Source organism: Pantherophis guttatus, chromosome 1, assembly GCF_059756535.1.
Source record: "Pantherophis guttatus breed Tessera chromosome 1, ASM5975653v1, whole genome shotgun sequence".
Classification (NCBI taxonomy): Eukaryota; Metazoa; Chordata; class Lepidosauria; order Squamata; family Colubridae; genus Pantherophis; species Pantherophis guttatus.
The window spans coordinates 218967470-218984546 of record NC_142063.1 but is presented as its reverse complement, the minus strand read 5'-3'; the positions used below and the strand labels follow the sequence as shown (position 1 = coordinate 218984546).

The 17077-nt window shown below is 40.5% G+C and overlaps 2 protein-coding genes across 8 annotated transcripts in view; one reads left to right on the top strand and one right to left on the bottom strand.

The window, feature by feature from the left end:
* The window catches only part of DLGAP2 (DLG associated protein 2), a 459052-nt gene extending 457150 nt beyond the window's left edge, over positions 1-1902 (bottom strand). For both annotated transcript variants that reach the window (XM_034436765.3, XM_034436764.3), the window contains exon 1: positions 1579-1902. Coding sequence is in view for 1 of the 2 variants with exons in the window: in XM_034436764.3 (XP_034292655.1) it covers positions 1579-1596 (18 nt within the window). In the remaining variant the exon portion in view is untranslated. The remainder of the gene's footprint in view (positions 1-1578) is intronic.
* A 224-nt stretch (positions 1903-2126) lies between these two features.
* The window catches only part of ERICH1 (glutamate rich 1), an 87982-nt gene continuing 73031 nt past the window's right edge, over positions 2127-17077 (top strand). For all 6 annotated transcript variants that reach the window (XM_034436772.3, XM_087882442.1, XM_060689261.2 and 3 more), the window contains exon 1: positions 2127-2318. In XM_034436772.3, the coding sequence (XP_034292663.2) occupies positions 2294-2318 (25 nt within the window). In that variant the 5' untranslated portion in view covers positions 2127-2293. The remainder of the gene's footprint in view (positions 2319-17077) is intronic.

Sequence of the window (17077 nt, the reverse complement as noted above, 5' to 3'; positions counted from 1 at the left end):
GCGGCTTAGAGAGCCTCGCTGCCTCCAGCGCTCGGGAACGAGCAGGTGAAGCGAGCGCCAGTCCGCAGCCCTCCGCAGCAGCGGACGGCGCCGCACTACAGGCGCGGAGCTCCACCGAAGGGATACTTGGACGGCGGTCGCCCCAGCCAAAAGAACAAGAGATCGCGCCGGCGGACACGTCCCTTTCGTCCCGGCACTTTCCGCGGAAGCGGGATCCTCTCCTTTTCCTCTAGCCTCTCCAGAAGCGCCGTTTTTTACGCGCTTGTTCCCGCTCCCCAAGCGCGTCCTCGGTCTTTCTCCCATCTTAGATCGGAAGACGCTCGCCGCAGTCTCAGTCGTTTCCGAGGGCTACATCTGGACGGTGGAGGCCACCTCAGAAACGGGGGGAGGGCATCCTCAGGACCTTCCCGGTTATTTCTGAGAAAGTATTCCCTCGCCCCCAAAGAGACGCCGCCGTCGTTTCGACACTTCGTTTGCCCAAATTGAGCCCGGCTTTTGGGAAGACGCCGTCGCGTCTGGTCCTCCGATCCTTCCCTTTTGTAAAGAGCCTTCCCCCCACCCGCCCCGAATTTCTTCCCTCGCGCTTTCTGACAGCGCTTCCACATGCCGTCGCTCTCCCCATCAGTCCCCCCAATTCATCCTCGGTTTCTGTCTCACCCTTCTACAAGCATCTCCAGGATCGGGATTTCGGTCCCCACAAGGAAGAGACGGGGGACTTAAAACTCTCATTCTGTCACCCCAATAGTTCTCTGCCATCCTTAGTATCGATTCTAGGTGCTTTAAGCCTACCTCTCCCCACCCCATCCCCCCACCCCGTTCGCCAGCTCGTACGAGTGTATCGATGTCGTCGAGTAAGCGAGGGACGGCCACTGTAACCCCGCTTCTCAACACCACCGACGCCGATAGTGGCTCTGTTCACACGCAGTAGTCCCCCTCCCCTCCGTGACCGAAATAACCGCAGCTGTCACAGAAAACTCCCGTTCTCCTCAACTGCGTCTCCCCTACCATCGTCCCCTTCCCGAAAAAAACAGCCTCCGCAACAGATGCTACCCCAGCCCACGAGCATCGTCTCCCCACGTCGAAAGACTCGTAGAAAAAAAAATCGAGCCGAAAGACACAACCCCCCCCCCCACAAGCCTCCAGGCTTTGACTCCAGTGGTCCAAGGTAAACCCCCTCTGTCCCCCAATAACTATTACAAACCCCGCTCAGAACCACCACGCCGAGGCAAACCCCAACCGCAGCACCATCAATGGCATCGCTTCCCTCTTAATAATCCCCCCCCCCAATTGACTTAATCCTACCAGCTCTTTCCATCTCCACCTCGGACACCACCACCCTCTTCCCCGAAATCCACACACTCCGAGAGTTTGCAGCGCTAATTCACAGCCGGCCAAACATCTTTGCTCAGCTTTGCAGGTTTTAAAGCTTCGGCAAAAGGTATACTGAAGGTGTGTGTTTGTGTGTGTGTGTGTTTGTGTGTGGAGGGGTAAGCTTAAATGCCCCCTCCTGCCCCCGCCCCAAACCAGTACCACCACACGAGGGTCCTGGGCGGTCTTGCTCATTGGCTGCCCGCTTACCTTTTTCAGCGCGGACATTCTAGTGCATTATTCATTTAGCGTATAGTGAGTTGCATGCTGCGTTCAACGAGTCAGGTGAAGGATAGTAGTGGCAGTAACAGTGGTGGCAATAGTGAAGGTGAAGAAGAAGAAGAAAAGAGGCAGAGAAGTATGCATAATGAACATTATCCCCCGGGTGTATTTGTCTCATAGACTCGCGCGCGGCCGCCACACATTCGGGAAAACGGCGCCGCTGGATAAGTTCCCTTGTCGCGATCCAGGCGCTGTCCGGCTGCTCCGTAAAAAGCGGCTTGGCGCGCTGTGAGCAAAGCGGCTTCGCTCGCTGCTGCTGCTGCCGCTGTCCGAACCGCTCTCGAGGCGGAATTCTCACCGTTCTGCGCAGCCGCGCACGGCCTCCCTTTACCCTCCCCTCCAGAGCTCGGCAGGCGGGGCGCGGTTCAGTCCCCGGCCAGGCAGCCCTAGAAGGGAGGTCTTCCCCGCCCCTTGGAACGCTAGCGTAAGGACCGCCCCCTTCACAGCAAGAGCCAATGAGAAGCCAGGGCCTCTGCAGATTAGATACACCCGGATGGAAAGAGGAAGGTGGGAGTGGGTCGGAGCAGCAGCAGCAGCAGGAGGAGGAGGAGAACGTGGAGGGCTGTATTTCAACCGGGCGCTATGATTCCCCCTCTGCGAGGGTTGTGAGCCTTTGCTGCTTTTGTGCACCTCTCTGGGACACATGGCCTTGAACAGGAGGAGTGAAGGTGAGGCGGCGGGGCGAGCTGGGGAAGCAGGCAAACAAGAACGTCGCTGTGCAGGAAGCATAGAGATCAAGCGGAGGTGGGATGGACAGATCTCTCTCCCCCCCCCCTTCCATTCCGAGGTGCAGTACTGTAGTAGAACTTGCTGCGATCGGTAGAGAAGAAAGCTTTGTTTATCCCACAGGTGCTTTTTCAGGAGGCAGCTGGACTTTCTTGTTTTTTCTTTTGAAGACGTTCTCATCCAAGAAGCTTCTTCAGCTGTGTCAGGATAATGGGGAATGGAAGGATTTAGTTTAGTTTAGTTTATTTGATTTGTATACCGCCCTACTCCCGAAGGACTCAGGGCGGTGAACAGCCAAACAATAAAATACATAGATACAAAAAAAATTAAAAACCAAATTAAATCAAATTAAATCATTTTGGCCCAGACAGATTAAAACACCCCAATAATTTAAAAACAGATTAAAATTTACATATTTAAAAAGGGAAGAGATTAGGCCAAGCCCACCTGATGGAATAGGAATATTCCTTGCAGACAGCTGGTCTGCATCCTTTTAGAGGGTAGCAAGCAATACCAATCCTTCCATTCCCCACTATCCTGACAGAGCTGAAGAAGCTTCTTGGATGAGAAGCGAAACATTTTCAAAAGAAAAAACAAGAAAGTCCAGTTGCCTCCTGGAAAAGCACCTGTGGGACAACCATGACTTGGATGACTCAGAATCTCGACAGACTGTAAGCTTTGTTTATGTTTTGGGCATAGACAAGGTACTAATTGGTAACAAGAAGAGTCTTAACACTTTTCTGCTGTTAAGGGGTGAGAAGATTTGAAGAAGCTTTGGAAAGAGGTCATCAAATAGCGTGGGAGGGAGAGAGAGAGAGAGAGAGAGAGAAATTAGGTTTGCCTGTCACCTGGGTTGGTGGGCAAAGTAAGGTTCTATAGTAGTGAAGCTGACAGGTAACACAGGTTTATCTGTTTCGGTTCCACCTCCAGGTAATTCACAGAGTTGCCAGGAAGCATGATCAATGTGCAGTCCAGCAAATCTGAGAAATGCCATACCAGGAAAGGATGGACTTTGTTATTAAGTCACATCCTAAGGTCCCAAAATTGGGGATTGCTGAATGTCAACTTAGATCCTGCAATTGCTAAAGAAAGTGTGTTTGTCAAGAGAGTTAACCAAGTGCTGAAAAATGTATTTCAGTGAGTGATTTATGACATTATATATTACTAGTTTTTATTTCTCTAATATTACATCATACTGATAAAATTTTTAATGTTTTTAAGAGTGTGCCTAGGACCTTGAGAGGAATTGATCTATATAACAGATAAAGCCAATTTGCCAGGAATGCAGCAAACCACAATTTTGAAACCCTATTTACAGAGATGGATCTACTATTACAGAGAGTGAGGCAGGTTCATCCAGAGTGAGTAGCAGGGAGTGGGTAACGACAAGGACAAGATTACCAAGGATAAGGTGGTCTCCCAGTCCCCCCCTAAATTAGCTTGTAATGTTCAGATATAGTAAAATAGTATGTCCTGTTGTCAATGTTAAAATAAGACAACAGTGGAATTTGTAAACTGGAAAAGTTGACAACTTATTCAGGCTGCAAATAACTTGCACCAGCCCTGCAACTACGGTAAATCTTGGAAGACAAATTAGAATGACCAGTGGACTACCTACTAATGGAGTTGACAATATGCAAATTGCGCTTGTAATTACATTGGGAAGACTTTTGTAAATCTTGGAAGTTTCAAATCCTTCTGGCTTGATTTAGAGGGAAATATCAATGAACAGCCATTAGTCTAGTATAGGCATTCTTGTCTACTATCCCTCTAATTTTTACCATGATATGGTGGGGTGGCATTCATCATATCTGCTGTCATAATGAAATCCTAGTGCGGAAGATACAAAAATGTTTATTTAGTGTTTATATCCAGCCTTTATTTTATAAATTACTCAAAGCAGTAAATGTATTATTAATTCAATTTGTATGCTGCCCCTCTCCGAAGGGGCGTACCTATTTTATTTCCTCCTCCTGTCTTCCCCACAACAGCCACCCTGTGAGTTAGGTTGGGCTGAGAAAAAGGAACTGGCCCAAAGTTATTCAGCTGGCTTTAATGCCTAAAGCAGGACTAGAACTCACAATAGCAATAGCGCTTAGGCTTATATAACATTTCGTAGTCCTTTACAGCCCTCTCTAAGTGGTTTACAGAGTCAGCATATTGCCCCCAACAATCTGGGTCCTCATTTTATCGACCTCTGAAGGATAGAAGGCTGAGTCAACCTTGAACCGGTCAGAATCAAACTCTTAGCAGTTGGCAGAATTAGTCTGCAATAGTGCAGTACTGAATCTAACCACTGCGCGGCCACAGCACAATCTCCCTGTTTTTAGCCTGGTGCCTTAATTAATCTCTAGGTCATTATTCCTCTACAAGTGAGAGGTTTACAGAAACAGTGTTATGGCAGGAACATAATGCAGTGAGTGGGACAGCATTTTGATGAAAATTATAAATTATTTCCATTGACTCTCAAATCAAAAGACAGCAAGTCACAAATTAGGGCTGTTATAACTCTAGTGTTCTTCCCCAGTTTGCTTTTTAGGACCTTACTCTATTGGTATTCAGAATGTGTTCTGAAATGATATATGTAGGAGGCAGGGGCAACTCCATGATGATTCTGGTTTTTTTTTTCTGTAAGCATATTCATTAAAATGAATCGGAAGCATCACCTGACCAGTCATTACCAAATCACAATCAAGATACTTGCCCCAGAGCAATCCAGAACATGGAATGTCTGGTGCCAAACTTTTGTATGCCATGAAAAAGTTTCTTGCATTGAGGGAAGATAGGAATGGCTAGATTCATACCCCACAGTATGCTATAAAATGCCTTGCCAAATCTTGTCTCAGTATGTTCCTATGATTCCAACTATTGAGCACTGTAAACCTCAGTATAAGAAGTGTAGTGCAAGATGGCAGCACCGAACTGACCTTGGTTGATCTTTAAAAAGTAATCAGGGTTGGACCTGGTTAGTGTTTATATGGTAGATACAAAGATTTTAGGCTAGATTTAGAGCAGGGATGTCAAACTGGATTTCTTTGAGGGCCGGGTAGTTCTCCACCAGCTTTGGGGTGGGTGGGGAGATGGGACAGACACCTCCTGCAGCATCCCTTCACGCCCCATTTTGGCTGGCAGAATGCTGCAGGAGGCCATCCAGGTTGAAAATGGGGTATGGGGGGGGGTGTTTTGGCTGCCTGAGGCACCGTGGGCAGATCCTTTGCTATTTCCAGGCTAGCCCCACAGGCCAGATTTAAGCACCCTGTGGGCCTTGAGTTTGACACCCTTGATTTAGAGGGTGAAAATATCCTGGAAAAAGGCAGTAGTGAATCTCTTCATATTATTTCCAAAGAAGGTCAATGAAGATATGCATTGTTATATGTGAGGATGTCTAATATAATGTCTTTAAAATCCATGGTTTTAAATACTTCAACTTTGTATGTATGATCCCCAGCTAGAGAACGTAAACAATGATGGGCTGCTTGTCAGAGGAATAAATCTCAGTTTGTAAATAATGCTAGGATAATGAGTTCTAAGATATGATTTGTTCAACTTGTTCAGATAGTTGGAAAATCTATAGAGTAGCAGTTGGATAGAAGGAAAGAGCATAAATGTGCATTTACAATGGGTGTGAGTGCAGCCAAAATATTAGTTTTGCTTATCTTTAAATCTATTACTAGGTTTACTATATCATTTAGTTACTCCAGTGAAATTAGTGGAATGACAAAGAGAGCTAGATTCGTCACTATTGTAAAATGCAGATAAGGGTTCTTGAAGTGGTTGTAAAACAGTACAGCCAGTTACCATTGGAACTTTTCTCTACTATTGACGTAAAGGAACAGCTATCCTTTGGGTCAGCAAAAAAGATAAACAATATAATTATTGTCAGTTCCACTCTTTCTTTATAGCTGTTCTGGCCAAATTATGTGATTCAAACTGATGGGTTTGCTAATATACCCTTCTGCTCGTCTCTCTAGAGAGTGCAATTCTTCCCCCTTGGTAAATGTCATCTGTAGCTTGGAAAAGCCAAGCTGTTTTATTTATTGATTCTGTGTCATTTTTGCCCATTGCAGCATTTCATCTCATAGAAGTTCACCATCACACCAGTTCGGGTTTGCACAAATCCCGCCTCTGCCCTCAATTCCCCTTCTCTTAAGTTTTGTTTGTAAGAATATCATATATATCATTTGAAGCTGGAAGAGAAGATTGACTTGACCACATTAAGGAAACTGACAAGAAGTGTTTGGAATTTGGAGATATTTATCTCTCCATTCCTTGAATTCTTCTGCAAAATCATCTCTTTTCAATAGCATAAGGGGTAGTATAATATTATGCTTATGTGTAATGGATAAAAGGTTGAGGAGAACAAGAGAAAGGGATGGGCTGGAAGAAGCAAGTAGGTTTATATAAACTAGATATCTTTACAGGTACATTTGAAAAGGAAATGGGGAACAAAGAAAAGATCTGGTTTTAGATAAAACCATACACATCTGGCACAACATCCACAGACAGGTGCTTTGCTGTTCCTTGTTTGTTTATGACCTTCAGACATCTGGCAATTGCCTGGACATTGGCTGCAGTTTTCTTGGCAACACTTTTTTTCCCCCCAGAAATAATTTGCCCTTCCCTGATTTTTAGGGTTAAGAATTTGTCTAAGGTCACCAGCCATATGGGATTAGAACTCACGATCTCTTGGTTTTGAAGCCTGATGCCTTAACAATATACAAACTGGCTCTCTTCTTGTCCTAGCTCAGAGGTGTCAAACTCAAAGCACAGGGGACAGATCCAGCCCACGGGGTACTTAGATCTGGCCCAAGGGGCCGCCCTGGGAACAGCGAAGGACCGGCCCATGGTGCTTTTGCCAGTGAAAACAGGCTCCCGGGCTCCGTTTTTGACTGCCAGGGCCTCCTGCAATCCTCTGCCAGTGAAAATGGCGCTCAAAATGGATTTGATTTGCATACCTGTTCTAATGGGTCCCTGTCACCTTAAGCAGGGACCCATTAGAACAGGTATGTTCACCTTAAACAAAGTGAGTACAGACCGGTTTAATATTGGACTGGAAACTAGATAGGTCTAGTAATGTAAAGGAACAATATGGATTGCTGGAATATATTGGAGTCTGTTTAAACTTCAAGTATTTTATCTTGTTACTTCTGTACATTTTATGTCATCTGTCTTTTCTGCATGCTTCACGTTTCTCTTCTCAATTGCCCTTTTAATTCATTTTCCAAATTAAAAATAATTCCTGTAGCATTATAATTCTTGGCTCCTTTCTCTAGGGAGACTGGAACACATTCAACTTTCATTTGTACAAAATCAGCTCATCAGAAGTCTATACAGATCATAGAATTTTTACACAATGGATGTTGGTTATGCCCTTTCTTTTCTTCATTGTAGAATTTTATTTGCTTCTTATTTGAAAGGACAATCATCTATTAAGCATTAGTAAAGCATAACTTAGAACAGAATCTAAGGTAACAGAAAATTAAAACTACTTTCTTGCCATCACATATTCCTTTAAACTTCATCAAAATAGATACTGTATTTTTCAGATTATAAAATGCATTGGTATATAAGACGCACCAAGATTTTGAAGAGGTAAGCAAGAAAAAAACCGTTTTTGCCCATCCTGGCCCCTTGGATCACTCTGCAGGCCTCCCAAACCCTCTGTGTGTCCTGTTTTTCACAAAAAATGGGGCACACAGAGGCTTTGGGAGGCCTGCAGAGTGTTCCTGGTGGCTGGGGAGGGCAAAAACGTGATGTGTGGGGGGTTTGGAAGGCCAAAAGGGCCTGTTTTTCGCAAAAAGGGGGTATTTTTGCCCTCCCCAGACCACAGGAGTAGTCTGCAGGCCTCCCAAAGCCTCTGCACGCCCCGTTTTTGTGAAAAACGGGAGCATTTTTGCCCTCCCCAGCCCACAGGAGCACTCTGCAGGCTTCTCAAAGCCTCTGTGTGCCCTATTTTTGTGAAAAACAGGCCTGTTTTTCGCAAAAACGGGATGTACTGGGCGGGACTTCGGAAGGCCAAAAATGGCTGCATTTGGTGTATAAGACGCACCAACATTTCCATCGCCTTTTAGGGGGAGGGAAGTGTGTCTTATACTCCGAAAAGTACGGTAGTTTATTTTGTATCCTGTTCCTTGGATGAAGTATAATTATATCTTTGGTTATAAAACAGATGTTGGTTAATGGAAGGTTTCAATAATAATCTAGGATATTTTTCTTGTTAGATATCATATGATACAGATGATGGCTTCATTTTTCTATTATGTTGTACAGTCCCTTCAACAATAAAACAAATTAGATATCTTATACTAGCTTTGAATTTTTATCAATTTCCAGGGTCAGCTTTCTTAATAAGTAGTAATCCAAGAATGACAAGGAAAAGATTCTTTTCATTTATTATTAAACTGAAATCATTAAAATCACATTTGTTTTTACATACCCTGTTTCCCCCAAAATAAGACATCCCCTGATAATAAGCCCAATCGGGCTTTTGAGCGCATGGCAATAAGGCCAAGCGCTTATTTCAGGGTTCAAAAAAATATAACCCAGGGTCTTATTTTTGGGGGAACATGGTAGCTTATTTATGAAAAACATAGCTGTCTGAAACTTGTATTAATAAGTGTACATGTACATCTTTAGTTGTTTCTGCCAGAAACAATTAAACATTGCATAATTTTGTTTATGCAAAATTCTATAGCCCAGAATTTTGCATACTTGTAAGATCCATTTTAAAAAGGGGAAAATATGGAGGTGCTCTCATATGCACTGACCATATATAGGAAAATATTTCTTATTCATAATATAGAAATAACAAAGATGAGATACAGAGCTATTTTTGAAATGAAGCTTAAATATCTTGTTATTTAAGAATAGTTTTTAAAAAGATTCATTTGCAGATATGTATGTGAAAATGTTCACAATCTCTCTCATGTGTTCAGGGAAAGTGGTTGAGAAACAAGTCTTATTGATGTTGAAGTTACTGAAATGTATGGGCATGAAATGTTACAGGAGGTCCACATTTGGAGATGCACTGTTCACCCGGATCTATTTATTAAAAGTATTGTTCTTATTATGGGAGAAAATAGACAAAATAAAAATAATTGTGAACTGGTGATTTGAGATTGTGAGTCTCATATAGAATGCCCTGTGAAACTATAATAGTGAATTGCACAAATCTGAAAATAGCTGTAGCTTTTTTGTACCTGTAATTCACAGAGCTGTTTTTCAATATTTATTTATTAGATTTCTTTTTATCCCTTATTACATTATAAGTAACTCAAAGCAGCAGATATACACAACACTTCTTCCTATTCCTATTTTCTCCACAACGACAACACTGTGAAGTGGGTTGAGTTGTAAGAAAGTGACTGGCTCAAAGTCTCATATGCATCTATTGCAAGTACTTACAGTATTCCAAATGACGTGATGGGGCTGATCACTAGTGAGCCAAAGCTCTTTTCTTTTCACAGTGATATCAAAATGGCATCTGTGAAGACATTTGCCAAGTGATATCCTTGTGGACTTTTAGATTCCCAGCAAAGACATTTTCATTCAGTCATTGTCAGTCACGTATTTATATTTACATTTCATTTCTTTTTGTTTGGAAGATTTTATGTATAAAATTCTGAGCGACGTTTGAACGATGTGTTTTTATGCTAATACTGTTTCATTTTACTAGCACATTTATGAGCTGCCAAACAATTCATCTCAATGAATAACTGTACTTATATAAATATAGTAATAAAGCACTGCCCATTGACAAGGTTCTCTTCAGAAAGAGCTTTTTTTGAATAGAGAAAGAAAAGAAACAAACAGATGTTACTGGTTTTCCACTTGGCAATTTGGTGTACTGTGTAATTGGTGCTAGTGAAAGTGCAAAACAGAGGGCTAATTTTCTCTTCATGCGTTCTGCACCTCCTATGATGATGTCACATTTTTTGTAATCAATTTCTGGATGCATCCTAGGGCAGTTTCCAGTGCAATTTCATCTCTTAAGTATACCATTAGATATTGCTATTGTATTCTCTTTCCCCAACTTCGTTCTTTAAATTTTTGAACTGCTAATATAATCTTCAGAATAGAATCTGTAGGGGTAAAGGTGAAATGGAGCACAGGTAATCCTCAATTTATGACCACAATTGAGACAGAAAAATCTGTTGCTAACCAAAACAGTTGTTAAATAAATTTTGCTCTATTTTATGAGCTTCCTTACTGCATTTGTTAAATGAATCACTGCACTTGTTTAGGTTGGTAAGTGAATCTGACTTCCCCATTGACTCTTTATCAGAAGGTCACAAGAGGTGTTCACATGACCCCGGGACAGTGCAATGGTCATAAATACTTATTACATAATTTCTTTCTGACATAGCATTGGATTGGAAACAATAAAAGGGGAATTGGTAAGGCAACACTCAACTTCTCAAAGGCCTGAAGTAGGCTAATTCATGTTTCCATAGTCCTTTTTTAATTTTTTTTTTTCAAACTGATGGGGAGTAATGAAATGTAAAACATCAGATGGATCCAAGACAGTATGGTAATAGATTTGAATACTCTCAGAGATCACTATAAGACAGGAATAGTGAAAGACTACAGTGTTTGGAAGGCAGCGGTTGCAGTGGATAGCTTAATGGTACATATTGGTTGAGGCACATTTTTGGATTGATTGCTGGATTTGAAGGGGCTGCTTCTTAGCTTTTCCAAACTGTATTAAATCTGTTCTAGATTTCACACCAATGCTCATGTATGTTTCCTGCCTTAAAAATAACAAAAACTATGCCCAGTTATTTTCAATAGAGGCAGAGGGTTCTAGATGTTGCAAAAGCTGAACTGGCAAGCTGCAAGAGACCCCAAGGAATGAGGTTGTCCATCCCTGTTGTAGGCTGCATTAAACGTGGTCTTGTGGCAAATACCGTTAACATCTGATTCTTGTCTGTGAAAACGGGTTTGTACTTGGCCAGTGTTGTTTTGAAACTTGGAATCGTGTCATAGAGAACCTTGAATGTATTCTGTCAGTCCAAGAGATTGATTTGTTAGCGCAGGGTTTGTTCATTTGTGAGTGCGGTGGTGTATATCTGCTGCAGGTGATTGATAGGAAAACTGGGGATTTAGAGACTGCATTTTGGGCCATGGACAGTGGAGCCTCTTTTAAGTTTAGAAAATACGGTCCTTGCCTTCGGTTGCAAAACTATATTCTTGCTGCTGTGTTCTTCTGCATATGTGCTTGTGTATGCGACAGATGCTTTTTCATACTGTGCAACTATATGCCCAGGTGTTAGTTTTTCTTTTGAAAAGTTATACAAGCTGCTTCCCTCCTTCCTTTCCTTGTGATATTTCTTTTCACTGGGATGTGCAGAAGCTTGCCTACAGGCATATCTAAATTAATAGTATTAGGGGAAAAAATCTCCCCAGACACGTTGAATATAATTTCCCCCCACAAAAGCAGCTTTGAATATGGTTTCTGTTCACAGTCATTCCTGTGAACAGAATGATTGTTTCAGGTGCCCTATTTAGAATACAAACAGTCCATGATTTAAAAGACAGCCAAGCTGCATTCCCTGCTTTTCTTTTGCCTGAAATTAAAACCAAAAAAAATCTGAAAAGATTTTGTTTGAGGAATATAATTATTATTTTCTTGGCAATTATAATAGTCATCCTTACTGAACAGATGTCATTTTCTTCTCAGCTTTTTTCTGATAACAATGGCATTATTGAAGTTTTCTTAATGTTGTGAATTGTGTGTATGAATCTGCCCGGGGTATCCATGAACAAATGACAACTTTGGGTACCATTAACCATTTAACATTAAAAGATTTAATTTAATTAAGATTTAATTTGTAGGCCTTTTCTTGGCCAAGGCCAAGAAAAACAAAGCATATGAAGGAAAGCTTTCCCATAGAAGGGGCTAAAAAAAAAAAAAAATTGCTCAGATACATTTGACAGTTTATAAAACCTATTATTTCAAAATGACTTGTGTAGATCTTCAAGCAAGTATGATTTGATAACAAAAATTATAAGGTTCTATATAACTGCTGGCTGTGCCTCCAAATAATGTTGGAAACAAGCCTTGGTAGTACAGTGGTTTAAAGCACCCTGTTATTAAGACCAGCTGCCTGCAATTACTGCAGGTTCGAATCTCGCCAGGCTCAAGGTTGACTCAGCCTCCCATTCTTTCTAAGGTAGGTAAATTGAGGACCCAGTCGTGGGGGCAATAAGCTGACTTTGTATAAAAATATACAAAAGGATGAAGGCTATTGCTTAGCGCATTGTAAGCCGCCCTGAGTCTCCAGAGAAGGGCGGCATATAAATAAATTAAAAAAAAAAAAAAAGCAGAATTTTATCCAGGTTAGGCCTACGCTTCTAAGAAGCATATTTTTCCTGCCTTTAATGTGCATCGGAGACTGGGAAAATGTTCCCCTTCAGTTGTTGGTGAACAGTAATTCTGATATCCATTCTCTCTCTTTCTCTTTCTTCATTTATTTGTACAGTTGTATAAGTTTCAGCACAAATGACCTGACAAATTCTTGAAGCTAGGTATGAAAACTTTGCAAAACTTAAATGACCTGAAGAGTCTTGTTGGCTAATAGGAAGGCTACCTGATAATCATATGCCTGCCCTGCCATTGTTATTAAAACAATAATAAATCGAATTTTGCATAAGGCCAAATAAAACCTATAAAGTAAAAATGTATGTATAAACTTTAAACTTATTCCGTACCACAAGGACACAAACTAAACGTTTTGAGGTACTTGCCCTGCAGCAGTACAGAAGAAAGAATATTGTAATCTGCCTTTATAAAGGCCTATAACTCTCCCATCAAATATAATCAGGAGAAAATAGATAGCTAGTGTAGATTGGACTGCAGCTCTAAATTCAGGAACCATTGTGTGATCTTTGACCTGATCCCTATTTAATGCCCAGTTGGGAATAGTCACAAGATGTTAGTTTCTAGAGCAGGTCTTTTTCCAGCTGGATTGGAGATTACTGTTCAAATGAGATGGGACAGCATATATAGAATCTAGTTAAGTTTCTGCTATCTAAATTCTGTTTTCTATCCTGGATTCTAAGGCCAATGTTAGCAATACACCTGGCAGTGGCAAATACAGTTCTGGAAAACCTAGATTGTAGTTTTATTTTAAAGGTCAATGGCCAGTAAAACCAAACAAAAGAACGATAATGGATTAGAGTAAAATAAACTTTAAAATCATATCACAGTATAAGTAAAATTGTAAGTTAAATGTTTAAGAGTTTGGAACTGTAAAACATAATACAGTAGTATGATACAATTTATGTATGACAACAAATAACAAAACAGTAAAATTACCAATTTGATCTATTTAGATTCTAATTACACTAAAAGCTATGGAAAAGTCGTAATTAACATTTCTTGAAAAAAATGTAGTGATTAATATATGCAGAAGAATAATGCATAAAGAGTGATTATGGTTTAAAAACTAAAAGTTAAAGAGTCCAATTATAGTGACTATTTATATTGTTAAAACAATTCTGGCAGCTAATTAAATTAAGACAGAAATAAGATTCAATTGACAGTAAGAACATAAAACATTAATAAACAGTAGAAACCAAATAGCTGCATTTGAAATGTTTCCAAACAGAATACCTAGGAGATGCTTGAAAATAAATGATGGCAAATTATACAAACTATGGAACAGTGTTTAGCTGTAATCATTGAAGTAGAATCAGATTAGCATGATAGTAACCAACAACTTGAGGCCGGAATATTTGGTGATGAACAAAGATAGTAATTTGTGGTTTCTATGGAGATTCTCAGCCATCTAGGTTATGGTTGTCCCAAAGATGTTTTTTCAAGAGGCAACTGGACTTTTGCTGTTTTTTCTTGAAGATGTTTCTCTTCTTATCCAAGAAGCTTCTTGGATGAGAAGTTTCGGGATCTCATTTTTTCCCCCCAGTACCTATTGCAAGAGCATTGCATCCAGCCAAGGACAAATTCTTTCTGAATTTGGGGGTCATTATGCAATTGTGATATCTGGCTGGGGGAAATAACAGTGATATCTGGCTGGGGGAAGTAAAAAAACAGAGTGTCTCAAAAAGTTGTTTTTAGGTAAGACTGATTATGGCTTTGAGTCAATGGCATGTTGTTTAAGATCAGCTAGCACAGATTCATAGCTCAGCAGGGTGTGATGACTGCCCCTGAGAAACTATTAAATTTTAAGTTTTCATATATTTCCCTACACCAGAGAGACTGAAAATTGTCAGTCATAATTAAAGGGTCAAATCAGCTGGAGAAAGAAGAAGCTTAGGCCAATATGAAAGGATGTGAATCCAAGTGGAAGTTTCTATTTTGGGTAAGCCAGCTTCATGGCAGTGTACAACATTTGGAATGCAGCAGGATACTGGGAAGATAGATCTCAAATACTTAGACTGAACTCTTTCAAGGGGAAGAAATGACCTGTAAGGCCCCAGTTGGTCTCCAAAGGGAAGTTTCTAGTTGAGAAGACTAAGCACTATGGGTAGATTCTGAACGCCATTGGAGAAGTAGATAGAAAGATTGTAAAGCTACAGTTGTTTCCAGCAGTTTTGACCATTCGCAGCATCTTTGGCATTGCCAAATAATCTTAAAATCTTTCTTAAGTGTTTGATGCCAAGTTTTCTGAGGCCGGCCTTGTTTTCTCTTTCCTCCAAGAGATATTAGTGCATAGTGCAATTTTTAGCATACCATAGTGCAATTTTTACCGTACCGCACCACAATTTTTGGATGCCGGTCTTCAGGCATACATAAGGTATGGCCAACAATATGCATTTGATGTTCATTCACAGTTCTTGATAGGTGTTCTAAATTTGATCTTTCTAGTGTCTTTAATTAGTGATGTGGTCATGATATGAGACCCAACCACAAACTGTTTAAATACAACGGCAAAGTGTTTATTTGAATGTGTTCATGAGGACAAATCTTCATACAGTAATGCACCTGTGGGATGTTGTCTTTTAGTTGTCTTGGGTTTTTTAATAACAAATTATCAGTTGTTCATCTTGACACTGTTGAATCAGACTACTAATGGTTCTTTAGAGCCTGCCATGTCAGAGGTAGAATAATGATATTATCTCCCGATAGAATAAGTGGGAAATGCTTGTTTGCCCATTTAGAGCCATGGATGTACATGGTTTTTAATTGGTGGATTAAATAATTAATAGATGTGGAACAGAGTTGAGGCTACTATGTAGTTCAGAGGGACGTGACTAAAGGAAAGGAGATCTACTTGATGGTATTTCCTCTGTAGGAATGATCTGTCATGCAGTTTAGCTGCTATAGGAGTAAGAGTTTGTCGATCATTGAGTTACTCACTTGGGCCATAATAAACTGTGTGATACTGAATGAATAGCTGCCTTGAAATCAATAAAATCAGTGATCAGTAGTGAATCAGCCTGGTCTAAAACAGCTTGTGCTTCCTCTGGGATGAATCTTTGTATCAAAAAAGAAACACTTAAAATGATCACAACTTAAATCACTGTATTGATCACTGCTTATGGGTTGTTGTTTTTTTTGGGGGGGGGGAACTATTTTTAATTTTAAACCAATTCCAGCAATAATGGTGAAGAAGAAAACAATACATTTCATTTAATTCAGTATTGAAAAGGAGAAGAAAAATATTAGGGGGACAATTAAAAAGGGAAGTAATTGTATTAATTTTTTAAAAAAAAAATTAGTCTAAAGGTTAATGTTTTTTTTAAAAAAAACATTAATTTTTATAGCATCAGAGTAATAACATATACTCTAAATCACTGCAGTATAATTTTCAAATCACCAGTTAAATCTAGACCTTATGAATGCAGATCATTATCTAAGCTGTAGTAATCGCACCATTCCAAGACTATGAGATCACCATTTTTTAAAAGTTCCAGATGCAGTATATCCAGAGCTCCTTATAACTAGGCAAATTCCATATTTTTAGAATGTAATTAACAACATATTAATTACATTGAGCCTTAATTTGGTGGGAGATTGACAATATGCTACATTTGGGGAAAGAAGGGTTGATATCTCCAACCAACTGTGGCTCTTAGCTCATATTGTATATGTCTTCCTCTGCTTCACAGTGACATCCTTGCAAGGACTGCTTTAGTTAGGGCTAGAGAATTTCCAGGACCACTAGTGTTAGGAGACTTCAACTTATTTTCCCTTGGGGCTGGGGTTGGAGCTGCCCAGAAGTTCATGGTTGCTATAACAACCATGGTCCTATCCACAGAAGGCCATGTTGATCTGTTTTTTGGCTCAGAGCAGACAAAATGTATTGTAATTGAAAATGGGAGAAGTGCTTCTTCTCAGGAACAGATCGATCATAGTTTTCTTTGGAGTGACACTGGATACTTTAGTTCACAGAACCAAGTCATAGAAAGATTGGCTGGCTCTTTAATTGACATATGTAGGGGGAAAAAATACACAGCTCACCCTCCAGCACAAATTAAGATACTTTTAAGATACTTTTAATGAAACTATAAGTAAAGTTTGTTAGATTGCATTTCTTCCAAGAGCTTCAAGTGACGTATGTAGTTCTTCTTCCAATTCTTCTTGTCCAAAAGATAGAGATTGATTGGCCCCAGGTCCTCTAATGAACTTCCATAGCTCAGGTGAATTTGAAATTGGACTTTTCTTGGTCTTAGTCCAATAATTTTATGGCCTGAAAAGTAACCTTCCCCAGTTGTGGGCCTCCAGGTTTGCTGAAACTGG